Source organism: Eriocheir sinensis, chromosome 18, assembly GCF_024679095.1.
Source record: "Eriocheir sinensis breed Jianghai 21 chromosome 18, ASM2467909v1, whole genome shotgun sequence".
NCBI lineage: Eukaryota > Metazoa > Arthropoda > Malacostraca > Decapoda > Varunidae > Eriocheir > Eriocheir sinensis.
In genome coordinates, this window is record NC_066526.1 from 4,144,746 (window position 1) to 4,170,154 (window position 25,409).

Consider the following 25,409-nt stretch of genomic DNA (forward strand, 5'->3'; position numbering starts at 1 on the left):
GTTCTTGCATTCCACCGTATCTTGCAGTATTCGCCTCTTTTATTTTAGTTTCTAGACTGCACAGCTATATTTCACCGAGCCTTTCTCTTCTTCAGTCTGGCTTCTCCTTACATCTCCTACTTCTTCATATTTCTTTTACTCTTTTTTATGATCATCTCTCTTCGTTCACTTCTTCTCGAGCAATGTCTCTCCTATCATCAAAACATGCCACTTCAAAATACCAAACGATTTACTGCTTCTCTAGCGTAGACATTTAACATTTTATTTCCATTTTTTCTCGATAGATATACTTAAAATAGATACATAAATAGGTATATACGTGAAGGTAGTACGATTCTGTCCAAACTTGTATGTTAACTTCATGACCTCGAAGTTTCCTAATACAATATCCGTCCTGTTACTATAAAGAGTGTGTGTGTGTGTGTGTGTGTGTGTGTGTGTGTGTGTGTGTGTCATAAGCTGGACCTTTTTCTTTTCACTCTGCTTATACCAAATATTCTTCTACCTCCTCTCCCTCCTCTTCCTTTTCTACTCTCCCGTCCCTTCCAAATACTTATCTTTCATATTTTACTCTTCCTCCCTCTCCTCCTCTACATCCTCTTCCTTGTTATCTTCATTTTCCACTTATACCTCCTCCTCTCCTTCCTCTTTATGCTTCTCTCCTCCTCCATCCTCTCCATATAATTCTTCCTCCTCTTCCGCCTCCCCTGTCAGTTCCTCCTTTCTCTCTATCTTCACTTTCCATTTGCTTTCTCATCGTCGTTCTTCCTTCCTCCTCCGCTGTCCTAGCAAGCTTTTACTCTACTCTTCCTTCTCCACTTATCCTCTTCCGCCGCTTCCTCATCCTCTCTCACACTCTCCTCCACATCCTCTCTATCTTCACTTTCCATTTGCTTCCTCATCGCCGTTCTTCCTCTCAAATCCAAAATATCGTCAGCGGGTCGATCAACAGCTTTTATCATGCAAATTCTCCGGCAGTTCGATGTCGAATAACACATCACGACTGACTGTTAACCCCGCCCGCTGCAGCACTACTGGGGGGTAAGGGGGAGGGGGAAGGAGAGGAGAGGAGAGGGGGGAGTGGTAAAAGAGAGGGAGAGGAGAGAGAGAGCAAGGGAAAGGGAGAGAGAGAGAGGGTGCGTGTGTCCGTGTGTGTGTGTGTGTGTGTGTGTGTGTGTGTGTGTGTGTGTGTGTGTGTGTGTAATCTGCGTGTCACTTACGGATCTGTCTGCTTCCAAAGGTGTGTGGAGGAGGAGGAGGAAGAGGATTATAAGAGATGAGGGAAGAGGAAGAGGAAGACGACGACGAAGATGATGAAAGCGAAAAGGTCGACAAGAATGATGACGGTAATGACGAGGAAAGATTATTTTTTACAGTAACAGCAGCAGCTAAAGGGTAAAGACAATACATAATAAAACAGCTCTCTAAACCATGCTCCTAAACACTAAAATAGAATAGTGGCCAAAAGACAGATCAATTTCGCATGGAGAGGTGTCTGGCTACTCTCCTTATGAAATAGCTCAAGTTAAAGGCAAAAGGAAGTCACTTGAGATAAAAAAAAACGTTACATGGAAAAAAAAAACAACTATAGTCTATCGATTTTAACTTGAGCCCTTGGGCGCGACTCAGGGATTCCCTACGAGACCGCGCTGGTGCCACATCACTCCATTACCCTCCTCAGAGAGGGTCTCTCTCTCTCTCTCTCTCTCTTAGATCTACTTAAGTTGTCAAGTGTGGCGTAACCCTGAATGGTGCGGCCTGGCGCCTGTTGCCAAGCTCCGTCAGGTCGCATGAGCCACGGTGTCAAGTGATATGGAAGGTTTACAGAGTCGTTGTCTTTCCCTCCAATCCCAAGCCATTCATAACACCATGCAGTCGTATTATGAATGTATATATATTCCATAAATAGATAACGTACAGACTAACAGTGAGACAGATCGCCATGAGCAGGTCGTCGCTAGATCTGTAAACAATGGGGGTTTCCCCGGGCCAAGCCACAGGGCTCAAGTTAGAGTCGATGGAGTATAGTTATATTTATATGTAACTAAAAACAAAGACTATATAAAAAGGAGAATCGTCTACGTATAAAGAACAATTACATAACACCAACACGAATTAGGAGTAAACGTTCTTTTCGTTCGGATTCATGTACAACTGTGAACCAAAGAACGTTCGGAGCCGTGTAAAAGTGATTTTTTTTCGTTCAGGTATGGAGACGAGAAGAAATAAGAAGAGGAGGAGGAGGAGGAGCTAGGACAAAAAGAAGAGGAGGAGGAGGAGGAGGAGGAGGAGTATAGGGTCTGGCGGTGACACTTCATAACACACTGAATAGCGGAAGAGGCTTGTTTTGGTAGCAGAGGACGAGCAGGTGATGGAGCCTACACCTGTCTGGGCTACCTACCTCTTCCTCCTCCTTGTCATCGTTCTCCTTCACCTCCTCTTCCTCTTGTTCCTACTTCTTATTCTCCTCCTGCACCTCTTTCTCCTCATTTTGGTACCAGCTTCTCTATTTTCTCACCTCCGTCCTCCTCCTCCTCCTTCTCCTCCTCCTTCACCTGTTTGTTCTCCTTCTCTTGCTTCTGCTCCCTCTCTTTTATACGTTCCCTCTCCCTCGTCATCCTCGTCCTTCTACATCTGTCATTCTTCCTGGTCCTTCTGCTCCTCCCTTCTCTATACCTTTCCTCTTCCTTGTCCTCTTTCTTTTTCTGTACATGTTCATTCTCTTCCTCTTACTTCTGTTCTGTCATCTGTATTTCTTTATTCTTCCTCGTCTTTTTTCTCCTAACCTCTTCGTCCTCCTCTTCCTTCTGCTCCTCCTTCTCTATACCTTTCCTCTTCCTTGTCCTCTTTCTTTTTCTATACATGTTCATTCTCTTCCTCTTCCTTCTGTTCTACCTCCTCTATTCCTTTCTCTTTCCTCGTCCTTTTTCTCCCTTACCTGCTTTTCCTACTCCTATTTCTTCTGCTCCTCCTTCTCTATACTTTCCATCTTTTTCGTCCTCCTCCTCCTTCATCTGTTTGTCCTCTTACTCTTCTTTCTGCTCCTTCTTCTCTATTCCTTCCCTCTTTTTCGTCCTCCTCCTCCTTCATCTGTTTGTCCTCTTACTATTCCTTCTGCTCCTCCTCCTCTACAAAGCTACTTTTTCTCTCCCTCGCCCTCCTCCTCCTTCACCTGGTCATCCTCCTCATCCTCCTTCTGCTCCTCCTCCTCTGTTTAAAAAGAATCCGTCATCCCTTCCCGTATGCAAAGCATCAAGGGGTTGCTTCTTTATCGTTTCCTGCATAAAGTCGAGTGTTGATCAGTACATGGACCCCAACAACAACAACACGGTGAAACGAAGAATTAATAAAAACATTGATCTATAAAGTCTCAGGTGAGTCTTCTCTGACAAACAGGTGCCATAAAATCAACACACCTTAATTTGTTCAGTGTCCAGGTATGTAGTCCTGTTTCTTCTCTCTTGTGCTTCCCTTCCCTCCTTCCCATCTCTCCTCATCCCATCCCTTCCATCTTCCTCCTCTTATTCTTCTCTCCCTTCCCATCGTCTTTCACCTTCTCTTCTGCTTCCTCTCTGCCTTAACTCGTCTCCCCTTTATCTCCTTTCTATCTCTCTTATATACCCTTTCTTTCTCTTCTTTCTTATTCTACTTTACTCATTTTTCCTTATTTCCCACTCTTTCTCTTCTTTCTTATCCTACTCTTCCTTCTTCTCATCCTTTTCCGCCTCCTCCTCCTCCTCCTTTTATCGACGAAGATTGTTTATCACCTCAACCGCCGGAGGTTAGAAGGACCGAAAAGATGTTCAGTGGCGTGCTCATTTTAGAAAGTGACATTTTACGCACAATTGAAAAGATTAAAGTAAGCAAAGCTCCTGGTCCAGACAAAATTACCCCTAAGGTCTTAAAAGAAATCAAACATCAAATTTGTAAGCCGCTCTCCATCATATTCAATAAATCTTTAACAGCTGGAAGTTCCGTCGGATTGGAAACTAGCAAATTTCCATCAATTTTCAAAAAGGGGGACAAGTCTCATCCTGGGAACTATCGACCAATTAGCCTGACATCGATTGTTTGTAAGTTAATGGAGACTTTCATTCGCGACAATATGGTGAAATTCTTCGAAGAAAATAATATAATAAATAATTCGCAACATGGCTTCCGTAGTAAACGTTCGTGTTTGATTCCTAGGTTGAGAAATTTAGCATATGAATAAAGGCTTAAAGAAGTAAGTTTATTCAGCCTATCAAAACGAAGAATGCGAGGCGATCTAATAGAAGTGTGTAAAATGTTTAAAGGATTCAGTGATATTAATGCGGAAGATTACTTTACAATTGATCTATCAAATAGAACAAGAAGAAATCACAATTTGAAGATAAGTGGTAAAAGATTCTCGTCGCACGAAGCTAAACACTTCTTTTTCAATCGAGTTGTTAATGTTTGGAACTCTCTACCCTGTGATGTCGTTGATAGTACAACAGTTACGGCCTTCAAGAATAGATATGACAAGTATTTTGAATCCAACCAGCAACTAAGATATTACTCATTGTCATAGTAGCGTTAAGTTCTTTCGAATACTGGTGTCCTTGTCCGTTTTTATCGCCCGGTTAGTGGTAGCAGTAATGGTAGTTCTTTCCTCTTTCCTACATAATTTCCATGCAGTTTTTCCATGCTGCATGGTTCTTTTTCCTTTCCTGCCAGCTTTGGCTGGAGGGATGGGGGAGTGGGGAGGAGCCTTCGCCTTTGCTGTCCTTCATCTTCCACCTTTGATTAGATAGTTAGTGTAGCTTGTCACAAACAGCCTCGTAAGGACCAGCAGGTCTGCTGTTGTTTGTTCTTCCTTTGTGTTTCTTTGTGTTCCTCCTCCACATTTGTACTCGTCCTCGTCTTCTCTGTCTTCACTTTCCATATACTTCCTCATCTTCCCTTCTCTCCTTCCTTTTCTCACATCGTTCACATCGTTCACATTATTGATGAGGTTTCTGGCCCCGCTCCACTGTCAGCGCAGCGCTCAGCAGGGCCGTCAGCAATAATGATGTTAGCCTCAATAATAATCCTCGATATGCACTTATTCACAACGTTGCAGTGAGCCTTAATTGCTTTCATGAATAACCTACTGATGTCCTTTTAATAAACATGGCATCATTATAGTCACTTGGTCATGTTTTGGTTCGTGCTAATCACAATATTTTTACTTTTTATTGTATCACAAATGTCCATTGTTTCATTTTACATTTATTTTCCTTATATTATCACAATTCAATGTCCAGCGATTATTTCCAGCTCACTGAACATATATCACACACAATTTATCTTCGATTCTCAAACACCAATTAATAGCCATGATCGGTTATGTTACAAATTCTCTCAATTTCAATCTGTAGAACTACACAACACTTGTTATTCGCTGGGTGGTTGATTTCAGGCTTCTTGTACCTCACACAATTTATGCATTTCTTCTCAGCCATGGAGCAATCTTCTGATTTATGATCACCAGCGCACTTGTAACATTTTGGGGCTTCTCCATTGTTCTGAGCAGTGCAGTTTGCCTCAAGATGGCCGTATCTTTGACAATGGTAACATATGATTGCATGGCATCTATCTCTCACACTGTACACTCTCCATTCTAATTTTATCTTGTCATGATGTTTATGAATCAACTCTCTAACAGTTGGATCACATTTCAAAATATAGTGCATTGTTGTCTGCTCTTCCTCCTCCTCCTCCTCTTCCGCCTGCTCCTCACATTCTCTCTCTTATCCTCTTCTTCTCTCTCTTCATTTTTCATTTACTTGCTCATCTCTTCTTTCCTCTTCTTCCCATCTCTCTTGTACAGCCCTCCTTCTTCTTCTCTCTTATTCTACTCTTCCTCCCCACATCTTAAGCCTTCTCCTCCTCCTCACATCCTCCCTCCCTCTTCCTTTCCTCTCCCTCTTGCACGTTCCTTCTTCCTCCACTCACTTCTCCCTTCCATCTTTTACTCCCCTTCATCACCCCTTTTGTCCCATTCTTACGAACACCGAAACAAAGAAAAAAAACGTTCTTGAATTACGAACTTGGTTCTGAAGGTCATAACACGATTGGTTGCGTTATATTACCTAGCATACATGGAAAGGGGTATTTTTTTATTTTATGGAAGACGATACTCATACCACACCTTGAATTCGTGACCTCTTCAATAATATTAATCAAAAGAAAAAAAATATATTATATCGCAAAGACTCGCCCTTTCATCACCGCTGTCTTAGAAAATAAACGGAAACAGCAGAATAAGCACACGATTTACGTTCGTCGAAAAAGATAATGGTGAAATAAATACAACAGCCTCACACCTATTGTTATTATCACCCTCTCACCACCATCATCATCATCATTAACAAGACACCTCTCCACCCGAAATTGACCTCTCTTTTGGCTACTCTTTATTTTTGTCTATTATGGGAGCGGTGAGTAGCGGGCTTTTTTTCCGACACTCTTTTTGTTGCCCTTGAGCCGTCTCCTTTGTTGAAAAAAAAAATCAAAATCTAAACGTAAATATAAAAGAATCAACAAAAAAATCTTCGTCGAAAAAGATAAAAGGTAAAAAAAAGAACACTAACAGCCTCACACCCACATAGTATTTACACGATCGTCATAATCATCACAATTACACACACAGACAGACACAGTAAATGCATGACCCTCGCCCTCCTTCAAACACAACAACAACACAGACACACAGGCGCGTCCACAGAGCACAACAAACAATTATTTTTCCACCAAAACAACCGATGGTGATTCATTAACAAGCGCTCGTTAATACTGGATAAACACAAAATATGCCGTGATTTAAAATAATGATAGAAAAAAAGTTACTACAGGCTGAACAAATAACTCCATAGATAAATAAATAAAAATAATGTGAGGGAATTCGGGACTAAAAGCATAACAAATAAATAAATCGATAAATGAATATAAATAATGACAAAAAAGAATGGAAAAAAGTTAAACAAATGAATAAATAGACGGATAAATAGTAAAAAAAGTCGAATGTTTCTAATAAATGATAAAATATGATGAACAAAAAAATGATAAAAACGAAAGATATTCCTCAACTTCTGTGACGTTAAAATAAAATAAAAATAAAGTGAAAGGAAAGACAAAGAGTAAGAGAAAATGCGTAGATATTAGAGAGAGAGAGAGAGAGAGAGAGAGAGAGAGAGAGAGAGAGAGAGAGAGAGAGAGAGAGAGAGAGAGACGGACAGAGACAGACACAGACAAAGAGATAGACAGACAGGCAAACAGACAGGCAGACAGAAAGATAGACACAGACAGCGACTAAAAGAAAGAAGAGCACTCGAATCAAATAAAGAGAATATCAAAGAAATAAGAATGGAAAGGAAGGAGACAAGAGAAAAAATAGAAAACCCATTGCAATAAATACGAAAAAAAGAGGAGAAAGGAGAGGAGATAAAAAATAAGAGAGCGAAGATAACAAAGGGAAAAGGAAAGAAGAAACAGAAAATAGCGAACCGAAGAATGGAAAAAAAGGAGAAAGAAAGGAAACAGGACAGAAGCAAAACAGGCGAGTGAGAAAAAGATAATAGATAAGAAAGAGAAAACAAAACGGGAGAAAGAAAATCAGGGAGAGAGGAAGAAACAAAGACAAGCGAGAAAAATAAAAGATAAAAGACAAAAAAACGAAAAAGAAAGGAGATACGATAGAATAGAAAGAAAAGAGACAGACAAGTGAGATATAAAGAAAGGGAAAAATCAGGGAGAGAGGAAGAAACAAAGACAAGCGAGAAAAATAAAAGATAAATGACAAAAAAACGAAAAAGAAAGGAGATACGATAGAATAGAAAGAAAAAGAGACAGACAAGTGAGATATAAAAGAAGGGAAAAATAAGTCAAATTGTAGCAGCGGGGAAGGGAAAAAGAAGACGCCGTGACAGTCTAGTTACTGCTGTGTGGAAAATGACGGATGGCCAGACGCCCCCTAGGAATCTCCCTCCATTTCTCCCTCCTCCTCCTCCTTCTCTCCTCCTTCCCGTCCAGGAGGAATAACGCCCCTCACACCATTTGTCTCTGGTATTTGTGCTTCTTTATACTTTGCAGTGACGTCAACAAAAGATTGGTCCAGAAAACTCTCCTTCAACGTCTTCCAACCCCGACACTCCTCGTCCCATTTTCTTTCTCATTTTAGGGGCTACTACTTATTTTTTCTTTCTTTCTCTTTTCTTTTTTCTAGCCTTCTTCTCTTGTTTTCTATTTCTCTTTTCATTCTTTTTTTTCCCTTTCTTCGTTCACTCCACGCCTGACACGCCTCGCCCTGTTTTCTTTTTCATCTTCGGGGCTACTATTCATTTTCTTCTCTCTCTCTCTCTCTCTCTCTCTCTCTCTCTCTCTTATCTCCTTTATTTCTCTTTTCTTTTTATAGTTTCGTTCTTATTTTCTATTTCTCTCCTCTTTTCTCTTTTTTCTTCTTCGTTTTCCTATATTTTCTATCTCCTTTCATTTTCCTCGTTTTTCTTATATATTTTTTTCTCTTTTTTCTCTCATATCCTTTTCTCTTTTTATTCATGTTTCGTCCTCTTTATCTTCTCTTCTGCCTCTTTTTCTCTAATTATTTTTCTTTCATCATTCCTTTCATCTTATATTTCCTCTTTTTGAATAATCATTTCCATTTTTCCTTATCTCGTATCTTCTTTCTTTCTCTTTTTTTTTCTAGCTTCGTCCTCTTCTATTCTATTACTTCTTTCTTTTCTCTTTTTTCTTTCTTCGTTTTCTTATCTTTTTCATTTCCTTTCATTTTCCTCTTTTTTTTCTTATTTATTGAAGCTCATTTACGTGGTGTTTAATATTTCTTTACCTCCGTTTGTGTTTTCCTTGCGATACTCTGGTGGATTTGAATTTGTAGTGTCCCTTCTAAACACCCGACTATGTTCTCCTAGTAGTGTTCGATATATTATGATGATTCGACTATTACATTATATTTGTTTACTTATGTTTGCGTCACTATCATTATCGAGCACAAATATATTACACGCAAAAGTATTTCCATATTTAAAACCTCAGAGAATGAATGTGTCAACGAGTGATTGTATAAACTAGATGAGAGAGAGAGAGAGAGAGAGAGAGAGAGAGAGAGAGAGAGAGAGAGAGAGAGAGAGAGAGAGAATTAACAATTACAAAGGTGACATTCAACGCACTTGTGTCTCCCCCTTCTTGACCAGATTATTAAGGCGACAGACTCGGCGAACTTGGCATTTAAATTACGAATCTTTGCACGTAAAATACCAGATATAAATAATGCTTGAAGCTCCCCCCTCATCCTCGCTCTCTCTCTCTCTCTCTCTCTCTCTCTCTCTCTCTGGGTATGAATAAGGATCTAAAATGACTCCTAAGACCACAAGAGCACATTTACACTAGTCCCCCATAACCATTTTCCGGTAGTAAGAGAGAAAACGGGAGGTCGTTGCCCGCTGCTGTTTTTTCCACATATTTTTTTCGCTAATTAGAATTCTTGAGAGAGAGAGAGAGAGAGAGAGAGAGAGAGAGAGAGAGAGAGAGAGAGAGAGAGAGAGAGAGAGAGAGAGAGAGAGAGAGAGAGAGAGAGAGAGAGAGAGAGAGAGAGAGAGAGAGAGAGAGAGAGAGAGAAAACTATATATCTTATGCCTATTGTATCATATATTTTTAACTTTCATTCTTTCCTTCATTCTTTTTTCTTTCTTTTTCTATCTGTATTTCTGTTTCTGTCCTTCTGTCTCACGCACACACACACGCACACACACACACACACACACACACACACATTGCATTCTTTTCCTCTCCCTCGTCCTTCCCCTCCTCCATTCTCTTGATCCCTTGTTCGCGCAATCCCTCTCTTCCTTTATTGTATCTTCCTTTCTTTCATATTATCACCTTTAAAGCACATATCCCTGACCATTCTCTCTCTCTCTCTCTCTCTCTCTCTCTCTCTCTCTCTCTCTCTCTCTCTCTCTCTCGTTAATATTAATGGCGGTGCAACTTAAGTAAAATAATGTAGCTGTTTCTGTGAAGGGCAATCCGGCGCTGCTTAATATTACTTTAAAATAAAACTAAAAGGTTAAGAGAATGAAAACTCTTCGACGGGTTTTCATGCAACTAACTAAACGTCTTTACTCATATGCAAGTGTTTCTATATAGGTACAATAGGTTTGGTTACCTCTTTAATTATATCTATGTCAATATTAATCTATCTAGGTCTATATCACTCTCTGTGCATTTCTATCCATCTATAAATGTTTGTCTATGTAAATCTATCCATCTATTTGTTTATCTATTTGTCTGTCTGGTCTGTCCGTTTGTTTCTGTTTTCGTCTGTCTGTCTGTCTGTCTGTCTGTCTGTCTGTCTGTCTGTCTATCTGTCTGTCTATCTGTCTGTCTTGTCTGTCTGTTTGTATGCCTGTCTATCACTCTTTCAGTCCGTTCCATTCCTAAGTCTTCGAAATTAAGATAAATTTTTCATGACAGAAGTTCGGTAAAGCATAAAGCCAAACGAGAGAGAGAGAGAGAGAGAGAGAGAGAGAGAGAGAGAGAGAGAGAGAGAGAGAGAGAGAGAGAGAGAGGATAGTAAAAATAGTAGCATTAATACATTCCTTTGATAGTACATGCATCTCTATGCACCTTCAAAACTACACATATTTCTTTACCAAGGTGTTGCGTCAAGGTAAGCAGAAAGGTCAATCAGCATCCCTCAGGTAAGCACAGGTATACGTGTTCTAAGAGGTGACAGGTGTACGTAAGAGACGAGTTAATGAATAGTGAATTAGGAAGAAGTTAAATAATGAAAAAACGTTGCCTCTCTCTCTCTCTCTCTCACACACACACACACACACACACACACACACACACACACACACACACACACACACACACACACACGCTGAAAAACACGGTGGAGGGCAATAGGCTGGCTGGGCGGCGCGAACAATACGAGACAAACTTAATTTTCTCGCCGGTAAAGTTGAAAAATATATAAGAAATTAAATAAAACGACTCCGGTGTTTGTCGGTGTTTGTCGCTGTCTGCCGGGCGATCTGTATTGGCCTCGTTTGTTCGTCTGTTTGCCTGTTTGCCAGTCTGTTTGTTTGTCTGTTTGTTTTTTGCCATGTCTGTCTGTTGGTTTGTGTCTCTGTTGCTCTGTCAGTCTGAACGTTGTATTGTGTCTGTCTGTCTGTTTGTATATGCTCCTCTGTGTCTGCCTGTCTGTCTGTCTCTCTGTTTACAAATGGGCATCACCATCTTTACTTTTCTCCCAATCAGTGACACAATATCTACCTATAAGCAACAACTATTCTTTCCCTTCAAATTCTTTCCTTTAGTCTCTCCTTTCCTACTCTTTCTTTTAATCTTCCCTTCCAGCTATTTACTTTATTCTTCCCCTCCAACTCTCTCTTTAATCCTTCCTTTCCCGCTCTTTCCTTTATTTTCTCTCTCAACTCTTTTTCATTTTACCCTTTTCCATTTTTCCTTTAATCTTTTCATTTCAACTATTTCCTTGATTTTTTCCTTTAAACTCTTTCCCAATTCCCCTCTTTCTTCCATTCATCTCATAGCAATCTTTCTTTTATTCCTCTATTTCAACTCTTTTCTTAAATCTTCCCTTTCACTTCTTTATTTTATCTCCACTTTCCACTCTCTCTTTTCCATCTCTTCCCTTATTCTTCCCTTTGAACTCTTTCCTCTATATTCCCCCTTCCATCCCTTCCCCTTTCAACACTTTCCCCCTTTCCAGTTCTTTCCTTTATCTTGCCTTGCCTTTCCTTTCCTTCCCATGCTTCCTCCTCCCCTTTGCTTTCCGTTTTTCATTGCTACGCCGAGAACAAGCCCGAACGTTCTCTACCTCGAGTGGCTTGTCTCTCCGGGGAAAAATAACAATGCCAGGAGAGCCAAGAGTCGGGGGTGGCGGCGTCTGGTGCGAGGTTCGGTCCGAAAGTAAAAGGGTTCAGTCTCACCTTCGGAGCGGAAACACGCGCGTGAGACTGATTCTTAAATTCTATCAGGTAGTTGTCGGGGGAGTTTTGTTTTTAGAGTCTGGAGTTATATATTTTTGCGATGTTTCTTTTGGTTTATATGTGGGCGTGTGGGTGTGGTGGATGGAGGTGTGTGTGAGTGAGTGTGTGTGTGTGTGTGTGTGTGTGTGTGTGTGTATTAGTATATAACCCGTTTTGGACAAAGGAACATGGAATACATACGACAGCGCACACACACACACACACACACACACACACATATACACCTACACACAATCAAACACAGCAACCACCACCACCACCACCACCAGCGTCACCACAGCAACACACCGCGCAGCGTCTGTATGTTCCGCCCTCGAAAAGAACTCGAAGGGGAATTTCCATCTCTTTTTGGGGGCCTCTTTGACCTCGTTCTCCAATTACAGGGTTTCCGCTTATTAGTCTCGCCGCACCTGAGGGGATCAACGCACTGCAGCGGGCGGCGATGACATGTCCAACACAGCACCCAGGCCTCGGAGGGGGAAAGGGAGCCATGTTTCCCTAATATGATGCCAATTTTTCTGGGGGCAGGTCAAGTTAAAACTGGATCCGGCTCACCCGCGGCCCCTGAAGCTGAGCCTACAGGCGACGCGACGTGGGTTCGCTGCACCGACCTCGCTTTTCAGGGGAAGTAAAGTTCGCCGCACTGTCTCGCTTAAAGAGGGATTTTTGTCTCGGATTCATTGCTAGAAGGGTTAAGTTGGGTCTGGAGATGAAGGGGAGCTACTTACAATATATTCAAGACAACTTTCGCCTCACTGTCTGATATGAAGAGGAATTTTTCAAAAGAAAGTATGGTTAAAAGCTGGGTCTAGTAATGAAAAGGAAGTACTTGCAATGTATTACAGACAAACGAAAATGAATGAATGTATTGACAGATTGACAGTTAGAAAGATATGGATACACAGATATAATTAAATAGTTAGAGATATATAGATAAATAGACAATTGAATAAAAAAAGCGGAAGGAAGAAAAGAAATGAAAAAGCGAGTAAGATAGAAGAATAAGAGAAAAAATGAAGACGACACACACGGTCTGGTTTGAAGAAGAATTTTTGCTCAGAAAGTATTGTCATAAGCATTACGTTGTGGCTTGTGTTGAAGATGAGTTACTTGTTATATATCGAAGACAAAATCATGCAGGATATGAGTTCTCAGACTGGAAATATTTATCTATAGTGAACCACCATCGACTTGTGCTTGGTCATTTTTTTTATAGCAAAGGAGACAGCACAAGGGCACAAAAAAATGAAACATAAAAAAACCCCGCTACTCGCTACTCCTGTAAAGAATCCGAAGAGGTGGCCGAAAGAGCAGTCAATTACATGAGAAGTGTAATTAGAGTGATTGATTTGCATCTGAGAAGAGTTATCTTAAGAAAACACTGATCCTATAATAAGGCGGAGTGGTTATATTACATTGTCAAAAGAATGTCCTTAAAACCCATCCCGAGAGAACCGGTGACCCAGAGTGGTAAACACATATTATCGTATTAAACCTAAGTCCATGTTCGAGAAAATAAAAACCCATGTGGAAATACGGTGTCCCAATGGTATAGACGAGCTGCATTTTCTTAATCAGGCGAAATTACCCCTTAAACGGCAACGTAATAATGGAAACTATCACGCCCTTTCAGCAAATCATGATAATTCGTATTCTAATGACGAGGGAAACGGGGTCAGCCTCTTTTCAATATCGGCCTCCGGTGTGCGCGCAGGTTATTCTATAAGCCGACCGAGGAGAAAGCGGCGGCGTTATTTATTTCCAGCGTTTCGCCTCGCCAGTTGTCGTTTGGCCGCCACCTTCCCCGCCTCGCCCCGCCCCGCCCCGCCCCGCCACGTCAACGCTCCGGCACCTCTTCGTCTCCCACACACTTGAGGCGCCGTACCTGCTCCCGCCCGCCCTCAACTACCTCCTGAATGGGTAACTCGCATTTCTCTCTCTCTCTCTCTCTCTCTCTCTCTCTCTCTCTCTCTCTCTCTCACACTCACACACACTCGCACACACAAGGCCTACACTCATTCTTGGCCTCCCCCACCACACACACAAACTCACACACACGCACTTTCTATAAATTGGTTGGGCGTGGCGTGCGAGGTGTCGTATTGTATCTGGCCGATAAATCGTGGGAGCAAGTCGTCTCACGGGGCCAGTCCAGCAGCCGGACTCAACACCGGTCACTGCTGCTTGTTTTAAGAAAAGCAATGGAATGCCGACCACCGCCCATTTCTTTTCAATAGCTGGAGGCGCTCGTCTAGATGCATAGCTCCGGCAGCGGCTCAGGGCGGCGGGTTCGGTTCTACGGCACTTCCCTACCGATGGAGGGACGGAACGGCGTCACTGAGTAGTTGTAAGGACTTGTTTAGGAGTGAGTGTCGCGTCGGGCGGAGGGCAACCCGACAGGGCGGAGCGGAGGCCCGGCGGATGGATGGGCCAGTGGGGAGCGCTCGCACCGGGCACAGCGATACTCGGAAATTGAATTGGAAACACAATGATCGTTTTACTGGAAGCCACACCCCGGCCTCCCTCTTCCCGTTCCCTTCGCCACCTTTCTTTTAGCTCCTCCTCCTTCTCCTTCTCCTCCTCTTCCTCCTCCTTCGCCAGCTGCTTTTCTTCCCGTTGCCGCAGGACAAGAATTTTCCGTAAGGCTTCATGACGGAGAAGAGTGACCCTGCATGAGCCGGCGTCCGTCGGGCTTCTGTCCGCGAGAGGAGGACTGAGGAGGATCGGACCGCATGGAGACAGAATCTTTGGGCGGGGCGGATTGCAGCGGGGCGGGGCGGGGCGGGGAGGGGAAAGAGGGGATGGCACAGGGGGGAGGGGGCGTAGGAGTTCGGTGCCCCGTCCTTAGCCTCGCGTCGTCTCATAAGCCTCATTTCAGTTGTTGTTCGATAATGTGATTTCTTTTTAGCCTTTTCTGTGCGATGGTTTCCTTTCCACTACACTCTCTCTCTCTCTCTCTCTCTCTCTCTCTCTCTCTCTCTCTCTCTCTCTATGTATGTATCTATTTATCATACACACACACACACACACACACACACACACACACACACACACACGAGGCCTACACTCATTATTGGCCTCCCTTACCACACACACACACACACACACACAGACACACACAGACGCACACACACACTCGTAGACACACACACACACACACACACACACACACACACACACACACACACACACTCGAGGCCTACACTCATTCTTGGCCTCCCTTACCACACACACACACACACACACACACTCGTAGACACACACGCACTTTCTATAAATTGGTTGGGCGTGGCGTGCGAGGTGTCGTATTGTATCTGGCCGATAAATCGTGGGAGCAAGTCGTCTCACGGGGCCAGTCTAGCAGCCGGACTCAACATCAGTCACTGCTATCTATCCATCGCTCATAAAAACACTGCTATTAACAAAAAAGAAAGTTAGTAATGAGCGAAAACCTAACAAAACAAACGAAAAACTAATAGAGTAAACATTTCTACGATTACCGAAATACAGTCAATAAAAACTATGGTCACAACAGCCACACAATCAATAAAGGTAACGATTAGTGAAAAAAAATGAGAAAACAAAACAAAGAGTATCAGGTGTTTTCAAAAGTCTACGCGCAGAGGTTGCCATGTTTCGCCAGACAAGACCAGCCACGTAGAGTGACGAAAGAAAACAACACTTCCCTCAGTTGCCCCGTCGTGTTTATCTCTTGGGTTACACGACTTTACGGCCAATTTTGTGTTGCTGTGTTACTGTAGGAGTGAGGGACTTGGTGTTCTACTGCATAAGTGACGTGTGTGTGTGTGTGTGTGTGTGTGTGTGTTGTTTTGCGTGTTGCGTTGTGTTGTGCTGATCGAGACAAGTGTTATCAGCGATCATTTACTGCATTCTTCGCCTTCCTGTGCAGCGTTGCCAACAGGTGCACAAATGATACGTGTGTTGCTGTTTGGATGAGGCGCCAGTGTTGCCATTCATTGCTTCCTTCAATGTTTTGGCGGATTTTTTTTTTTTTAATGAACGGCGTAAAGTATAAAGTGAGTATTGATATTAGAAAGAAATCATGACGCTTTCGTAAATCAATCTGCCTATACACTGGAAAGTCCTCGCCGTTTGCTATTAAATAAAAGCAGTTTCAAAAATAATTGCATTCCTTTAGTTCAGTTGGTCGTGTGACAAAATTTAAACTAAAGACAAAAAAACAAAAACAAAAAAAAATCCCTTCAGTTGATTATTACATAGTTTAATTTGATACAAAGTGGATTCATAAATATTTCTTTCCCCATATCTAGAGCTGACAAAAGGATAAACAATCATAAGGAAGCCATTAGTCACAAGTTATATACGAGGAAGGGCAACTTGTATCCTCCTCAACATCCGCCCTACCACTAAACAAACCCCAATCTCCCCCGTACCCAGACTGCGTGAGTGGAGGGTCACAAAAAGGCTGATGGGTGGCGTGTCGCGGCCCTAACATGCCTCGGCGTGGTGTGGGCGTCCCCTAGGCCTGGTAACACTGGGAGGGGGGGGGGGGGACGGAGAGGGCGGAGGGGAAGGAACGGGACAGGACAACAACACGTCACATAACCAACTACACCGCCACGCCTCGCCCTCGCCGTTTATCCAACCCCTCTCTGCATGTTCGTCCACCCGCTTCTTCACCAGCATACCTGTCTATCTATTTTTACGTGTTTACTTAATGATCTAGAGGAAAATAGAAAGGTAGAGAGAAAGGATAGAGGGTATATTTCCAGATGCCTGTCTCTTCGCCACCGTATCCTGCTATCTCTTTCATCTAGAGGTAAATATGAAGGCAAGGAAAAGGGAAATAAGGAAAGGAAGTGAGTATTTTTTCCCTCAGGCTCCGTATTATCAGATAGCATGAATACATTATTAACTATATATTTTGTGCATATCAAAATCATTTCTACTCAAACTACTTCAGCAATACATACACCTATTCCTTCTCCCCCCTACACACACACACACACACACACACACAATGACGACACGAAATTTCAATAACACACTTTATAGTCTTTTTACTGCTATGGGTTCCGCGTGATGCAGAGTCCACCTATACACCGCCCTTGTTCTGCTCCCCAACGCCCGCCTGTTCTGCCTTTCAATAACAGGAGAGCGGTATTTGTTTAGTCTCCCCGCCCTTAAAGCTCTATGTAACACCGACGCCTCCCTCACAACGTCATGCCACACGGTCACGCAGGGAAACGGGAAAGAAAAACGGGGCTGTAAAAAGTACTGCGCCGTGTTGGGTTGGCTGAGGTTTTACAGGAGCCGTGTTGTTGTGTTTTGTTAGACTTGGTTTTGGAATTTATTACGAGAAAGGTGAAACTCTCTACCACACACCACCGTACACAAATCGTAAGGAAATTATGAGAAAAAAATGGAAAGTGAGGGCAATTATAAGTGTCGTTGTGTTGTCTGAGGTTTTGGTGAAAGCGTTTTGTTGTGGGTTTGTTAGGTTAGGTTGGTGAATTATACGGCAAAGGAACTATTTAACACGCACCACTGAGCCGAAAGGAAGTGAAGGGGAGGAAACTGATAGGTGGGATAAATTCTGTGTTGCTTTGGGTTGGCTTAGGTTTTACTAGAGCTGTGTTGTTGTGTTTTGTTAGATCCGGCTGATGCGATATATTACGAGAAAAGTGAAACTCTCTAGCACACAGCAACGCACACTGTATACTAGTAAGGAGATGGAGGGGTGAAAAATGATTGGCTGGGGAATGTTCAAAAGTTGCGTTGTCTGAGGTTTTGATGTTATGGTATATTAGGTTGTGGGTTCGTGCTTTATATTACGAGTAAGCTGAAACTCTTTAGTGCACAGCAACGCACACTTCATCGACAGGACATGTAAGGGAGAAAAATAATGGGTGGGGGAAATTATAGATTGGCTTCGAGTTGTAAGAGGTTTCGTTTCAGTGATGTTGTTGTCTTGTGTAAGGTTAGGTTAGTACATTATAATAAGACATAGGTAATACTCTTCAACACACCACCGCACACTGTACCGTAAGGAAATGAAGGGAGGAAACTGATAAGGGGGAGGATTCTAGGTTCCAATAGGTTGTTTGAGACTGTTTATGAAGTTACTAAGTGCTCTGTTCAGTCACGTTTGGTTGTTACTTTACATTATAACATATTTAGTTAGACGTCACACACACCAAGTTACACACACACACACAAATGGAATGATGCACAGGAAAAAATAATGTTTGTGTGTGAATTGCGACACTTTGTTAGGCTGTTTGAGGCTTTGGTGAAGTTATTCTTTGTTGTTTCGTGAGCTTAGGTTGTCATTTCAAGTTACGTTAAGTTCTTCAAGTCAGCGTTTTGGCAGGAAGGCCTTAATCGGACTAATTAAATTTTCACAACAAGTTAGTTTTGTCAAGTTTGGTCATGTTAGCACGGAAAGACTTGATAATATTGCTTGAGTTGGGTTACATTACATTTGTGTATCATCATGTGAGGTTGAATTAGTAATCAAAATGGAATTCCTATTAATGAAGTCGTTCGAGTTTGTACTTTTCTCCCAACTCTATGTCTGAAAAATTACTGTACCGACGTTGTTATTTTAGGTTATTCACTATGTTATGGTTATGCTGTAATTGATTAGATCTCTGTTGTTGTTGCTGTTGTTGTTGTTGTTAGTGGTGGTCGTGGTGTTGGTGGAGGTGGTGGTGGTGTTATTGTTGTTGTTGTTAGTGTTGTTGTTGGTGGTGGTGGTGGAGGTATTGTTGTAAGTGGTAGTAGTGATAGTGGTGGTGATGGTGGGGGTATTTTTGTTGTTGTTGTTGTTGTTGTTGTTGATGGCAAGTCGTGGTCCTTTATCTACCTAATATTTCTTACTAACATACATTCTATTCTTCGGAACGTGTGTAATATAAACAAAAGTTCTTTACTGCTCTCTCATTTGTTACGGATCTCTCTCTCTCTCTCTCTCTCTCTCTCTCTCTCTCTCTCTCTCTCTCTCAATTTATCAACTTCTTAAAAACATTCTGCAAATAAAAAAATTTGAATGAGCTTCTCGCAACAGATTAATACGTGCATTTATTGAAAAGCGTACACACACACACACACACACACACACACACACACACACACACACACACACACACTCACAGTTTCAGGCTTCATCTATCGAAATTGTTTACTAATTATGCGAAAATGTTAGCTGTAAAGAAATGTATTGAACGGGCGAAAGCAGGTCCGGAGGAGGAGGAGGAGGAGGAGAAGGAGGAGAAAAAGAATAAGGTAAAAATTATGATACATTTAAATTTCGTTTCTCTCAATAATTAAATGAAAAAAAAGGTAGCTAGATAATTTGCAACCTGAGTCGTTTTTTAATTAATATTCATAACCAAAAAAAAAAAAAATCCTAAGCAAAACTACAACCATACATTGTTACGAATATCACAACCATCACCAACACCATCACCACCACCATTATCACCACATTCCCATCCATCACCACACCACCTTCCCACACAACACCACAATCCTCCCATCACCACTACACTCACGCCCACCAAAGTCACCATTCTCACCACCAACGGGGCTACCAGCATATGAAATTTACTATGATCACCACCACCACCACCGCCGCCACCACTAACAAAACATCAACACCAAACCAACGAAACGAAAAGAACAATAACCTCGACAACAATGACACGTTTAGAACATGTCATATCAATCCTATCGCCCTCACGCCCCCTCCCTCCCCACCCTCTGACCCCCCTCGCCACACATACACATACACATACAAACACCAAAGGGAAAAACGATACAGTATATATTTCTCCGATACGTAATTTTGCAAAAGCATTTACAGACACATCCAGGTAAAGGTGACGAGTGGTTGGGAGGTGAGGCGAATGTAGGGAATTAAAAAGAAAGAGCTGATGAAAATGGAAGAAAAGGAAAGGAAAAGTAAGGTTAGCTGACTGTAGAAAGGTAAAAGAAAATTGTTAGTTGAGGAAGGTTGTGAAAAATAATGAATAGAAAAGGAGAAGAAAGAATAGGAGAGGAGAGAGATGAAAAGAGACGAGATAAGAAGAGATGAGAGGGGAGGAGGGAAGTGAAGAGGAAAGAAGAAAAGAAAGAGAAAAACAAGAAAATAATTGGAGAGGAGTGGGGAGAAGGAAAAAAGGGGAAGGGGGGGAAAGTAGGAAGAGTAGAAAGGAGGGAAGAGGGTGAAGGGGTAGAAGAAGGTGATAGGAGGGAGGTAGCGAGAAGAAGAGAGGAAGAAGAAGGGGGAATTGGGGAGAAAAGTGGAGATGGAAAATGGTGAAAAGGGGAGGAGTGTGACAGAAAAGTAGAAATGAAAAAAAAAAGATGGGAAGGAGGAGGAGGAAAAAAAAACATAGAAGAGTGAAAGGAGAGGGAAAAAGGGTGACAAAAGAGTAATGTTAAAAGGGAAAAAAAAGATGATGGGAAAGAAAAATATAAAGGAACAGGAGGAAGGTATGTAAAAATGGAGGTTAAGAGAATAAAGCAAAGAAGTGAAACGGGAGAAGGAAGACAAGGGAGATGAAAAAGGAAAGTTAAAAAGGAGGTAGAATTGTTGAGAGGGAAGGAGAGGGATATGAGAGGAAGAAAGGAGGAGGAGGAGAGAGGAGGTAAAATGTATAGAGGGAAGGAGGAGGGTGAGAAGAGAAGAGGGGAAGGTGAGTGAAGGAAAGAGGGAAGAAAGAGGATATTAAACTGTTAAGAGGAAAGGAGGAAAGTAATAGGAAAGGAAGGCAAGTGAAGGAACAGAAAAGAGGAAGGAAAGAGGAGGTAGAACAAGTAGTCAAGAGGAAAGAGGAGGAAGGCAAATGGAGGAAGAGGAAAGGGGGAAGAAAGGAGTGATAGGAGAAGAATGGACATGGAGGAAAAAAAGAGGAGGCAGAATTAAGAGGAAAGAAAGTGGCTTATAAGGGAAGAAGAAAAGTGAAGAAAGAGGAAAGAACGGGGGAAGAAAAGAGGAGGAATAGGAGAGGAAAGAAGAGGTAGAACTGTTAGGACGGGAGTTGAAAGATTGCAAAGGGGAAGGAATATGAATGAAGAGGAAAGAATAGAATAGAAGGAATAGGAGAGGAATGAAAGCAAAAGGAGAGGAAATAAAAGAGAAAGGGAGGGGTAGATGGAAGAGAAGAGGAACGAAAGTGAAGGGAGAGAAGGGAATAGGAAAATAGGAGGAAAAGGAGAGGGACAAAAGCGAAGGAAGAGGAAAACTAAAATAAAAAATGAGGAATAGAAGAGGAAGGAAAGTGAAAGGGGAGGAAAGGGGGAAATGCTAGACTGAGGGAAGGGGTCATGGAAGGTTGAGAAGGAGAGTATCGAGTGGAGAGGTGGAGGAAGAGGCAGCGGTGGGCGTGGTGAGGGGTGGAGGGAGGGAACCGAGAGAGGGAGGGAAAGCGAGGAGGCGGTGGAGAGGGGTGGAGGGAGGGAACCAAGGGAGGGAAGGAAAGCGAGGTGGCGGTGGAGAAAGGTGGAGGGAGGTGGAGGCAGGGAACCGAGAGAGGGAGGAGGCAAGAAGGCGGTGGAGAGAGAAGAGAGGTGGAGAGGCCGGCGTGAGATGGTGGGCGTGACGTCACGTTTAGGCGTCCTCTGATTGGCCAGGAGGCAACCAACCAGCGTCCACACACACACACACACACACACACACACACACACACACACACACACACATTTTCGCCGATAAACATTTTTTTTTTTGCTAATCGACTTTACCTTCAGCCTCACACACACACACACACACACACACACACACACACACACACACACATTTTCGCCGATAAACATTTTTTTTTTTTGCTAATCGACTTTACCTTCAGCCTCACACACACACACACACACACACACACACACACACACACACACACACACACGTACACACAAAACTATCGGTCCCTTTATACATAATTCACACAAAATCGTCAGGTTTGAATGTGATAACCAGCATTTTTTTCCTTCTCTCTCTCTCTCTCTCTCTCTCTCTCTCTCTAACAACTGCTTATGCTTTTACACTCTCATAACTACCACTCTCCTCCCTCTATTTCCTCGCCTTCCACGTCTACCAAACCTTCCGTCTTAACACTGCTCACGTATCACTTTAACAAACCGAAAACAACGCAACATAAGGTAGAGGCAAATAAAAAGAATAACCTCGTTCAGTTAATATACAAATAACGAATCCCTCATTGACAATAATCCATGTTCAACAAAATTTACAGGGAAGGAAGGGTTGGCAGGCCTGACCACACCTCGCCAAGCAATATACGGTAGTGATCAACTTTCAAATAACAACGTAGTAACTCACTTGTCTCGCCCTTCCGCCGGGTCTCCGTCATCCTGGGCACTCTGCAGGGCTCGGGCGTACACCGGTCGCAACACACGCGTCGCTCGTCACACGGTAAATCAATAAAAGGCGAAATATAAGAGTGAAATGACCCGCGTCCACGCCGCCCCCTCAGCAGCTCGCGTCTGGGTATGGTTTGTTCCGTGTTCCCGTTTTCTTTCATTTGAGGGAGGGCCGCCGCCGCCTCACTCATTATTGCACTCTCAAATCTTACTTCGGGGATGTAAATTGTGTCCCATAATGAGCTACAGGAATGCTTAACTTAGCTGAATCAAATAGTTACAAGAATGAAAATTGCAATGTTACTTATAATTATGCTCTCTGTCTTCAAAACTATCCGCAGAGTGAATGACTGTTAACAAGGTGATTTTAAAGCAGATAGTTATCTCTACTTTTTTATGGGTTCAGGTCCAAGGAAGGTTTGCAGCTGCTCCTGTTAGGCCTGGAGAGTGTGATCAGCCTACCCAGCAGACCAAAGACACTTGCAGACACTGTTTATATATATGTGATGTCTGTCCGTCACTTACCTGCCATCACTGAGCCGGGGCAGGGCGGGGCGGGGCGGGGAAGCTCGCTCTCAGAGCCTTGGATCATTTTTGATAAGTAATAATTTTTGGAGCCCCGTTCATTCTCTTTACAGTTTCCAGGCAATTAGGTATAAATCTTATGTGCTCGAAAATAGTCAACTGTTTCAGTAATCCTTTTCCTTAGTCTTAATTATGACAACAAATATCTATATATCTACAGTGGATTCATATTTACACTTAGGTAGGGAAATGAAGAACATGTACATTATTTCCTTTTACTATACATTTTTACATAAAATGTTATTAAACTTAAACCCTCGATCTGAATACTTTATATTTACAAACGACACGGCGGCTGCTGCGCCGCGGCCTCAGGGAGCCTAGCTAACACCCCACGATGGCCGGGTCACCGACACGCCGGCAGGACCCTGTGGCTGCCCCTGGCGGCGACCCCCGAATACAGAGGAGAGGAGGAGGAACAGGAGAAGGAGGAGGAGAAACACAAATACACGAAGTAATTATATAAAGGAAATAAGTAAACAATAAATGAGCTGAAGTAATACACAAGCATATAGTCATGTGATATATGCATCTCTATATATAGCCTTTATACATTTCTGTTTATACATGTTAGTTCAGGTTATGGGGTTTATTTTTCCACTCTGGTGGTGGAAAGAAAGGCCCCGCCCCGCCCCGCCCCGCCGCCGTGGACACCGGAACACTTCCTCCGCGGCGTCGTGTTGCTTCCCGACGACACAGTGTTTGGTGGGGATGACGGTGTGATGCCTTGCCGGGGAGGGCTGGAGGGTGCGGGAAGGGGAGGACTGGAGGGTGCGGGAAGGAGCCGGGCAGGAGGGCTAAGATTGTTTCTCTGCCGGTGCAGCTGTTCCTCCCTCCACGGCCACATCCCTTACGCTTGGCGGGGCGGGACGGGGCCGCCCCCGCCGCCAGGTGTCAGCATGGTGGCCGGCGGGTCAGAGGCGGGGTCGCACTGCTGCAGACGATGCACTGCAGCTTTTTGGCTTTTCAGTGTGACCTAGCGCCAACTAGCAACACAATTTATGATTAGTTGAGTGCAATACTGATAAAAAGCTGCTCCATTTTCTGTGAAAAAGGCCGAACTTTGCTAGTAATTCGGCTCACTGCTTTGGGCTCGGTGGGCCTCCGCCCCACGGCGGCGACGGCGACGGCTCGGCGGCCACGCGAGGAGCAAGCGACCTAGCACGGGTCGCAGCTGCCTCGGCGGCCGGCGCCTCGAGACGCTAATGCGGAAATGTTCATGTGCCTACCGCCCGTGAAAGGACGACGCTTCCACCTTTCAGCGGGAACGAAGCTTCAGTACACACGCTGAAGTGATCTGCCTGCAGTTTGCCTGTCCCGGGCGAGGCGGCAGCCAGAGCGTGGCGCCCCAGTGGGCGGGCACTTGTGGGGAGAGGGAACGCGAGGGTTAGAGTTGACCAGTTGATTCTGGTTGTATCACATGATTTTCAAAAGTATTCTTTATCTTGATACTCGTCTACTGTAACAGTCCTTAGAGTTCCTGATATGAACATGTGAAACGCACGAGTTTATTAGTTATAAGAGAAGGTCGAATAGTGTTCTTACTAACAGCAGAATACAGGGACAAGGCGAATGACAAACAATTAAAGCAAGTTCCTCACGGCACTAGAGAGCTAAACAGTCCCACTCAGTGACACGCGTGGTATTCAAAAAGAGATTTTCCCCTTACACCACTTCGCCACGAGCCACTGCGGCCGGGGATGGCCGCGCCCCGACGTCCGGCGGGGTCAGGGCGGCACACACGTCCCTGTGGCTCACCGGCTGCTGACGTCCCTCTTCACGGCCATCGGAAATCACTTTTTGAATACCACTGTCTATGGGACGACGCTCCTCTTGACAGCCAATGCCTCAGAAGAGTCGCTCCAGTAAAGTGCAAGGGTTCTCATGCTCCGGGGACGCGTGCGTGGGCAAGAGGAAAACGTCGACATTCACCGCAGGAAAACAGAGCAATTCTTCGGTATACGTCAGGACATTACAGTGATAGAAACGTTAAACACACACGCGCGAGACCTGGAGAGGGCCGCGTGGCGTACACTTATAACCTAGCAGGTGAGCGGATGTTTCAGAACCAGTGAGCGGTGTGAAGGGAGACGAGGGGGAGCGTGACGAGGCCAAGGGTGACGAGGGCCGCTGCTCCCGCCCCTGAGGAGAGCGCCGGGCGGTGGGCGGGGCTGCGGGTGTTGTCCAGGTCGAGGGTGAACCCGTGCAGGTCCTTCCTCTTACCTTTGTTGATGGAGATTTGCGACGTGTCCTCCGTCATCTTATGCTGGTGGTGCAGCTCCTCCTCGACCTGATTCTTGTGCAGACCTGATCAAAGAGAGGCATGGGAGGGAGGTGGTGAGAAGGGGTGTTTGTGTTTTTTTTTTTTACAACAAAGGAGACAGCTCAAGGGCACAACAAAAAAACAATAATAAAAAAAAAGCCCGC

General features: G+C 43.6%; 1 protein-coding gene and 1 long non-coding RNA gene across 2 annotated transcripts in view; both read right to left on the minus strand.

The window, feature by feature from the left end:
• The window catches only part of LOC127000235 (uncharacterized), a 153,091-nt gene extending 130,307 nt beyond the window's left edge, over positions 1-22,784 (minus strand). The window contains exon 1 of the long non-coding RNA XR_007753840.1: positions 22,357-22,784. This is a non-coding gene — a long non-coding RNA (uncharacterized LOC127000235). The remainder of the gene's footprint in view (positions 1-22,356) is intronic.
• A 399-nt stretch (positions 22,785-23,183) lies between these two features.
• Positions 23,184-25,409, minus strand: part of LOC127000236 (lachesin-like) — a 55,925-nt gene continuing 53,699 nt past the window's right edge. Inside the window, exon 8 of the mRNA XM_050863686.1 lies at positions 23,184-25,289. Coding sequence (XP_050719643.1) covers positions 25,045-25,289 — 245 coding nt within the window. The 3' untranslated portion in view covers positions 23,184-25,044. The remainder of the gene's footprint in view (positions 25,290-25,409) is intronic.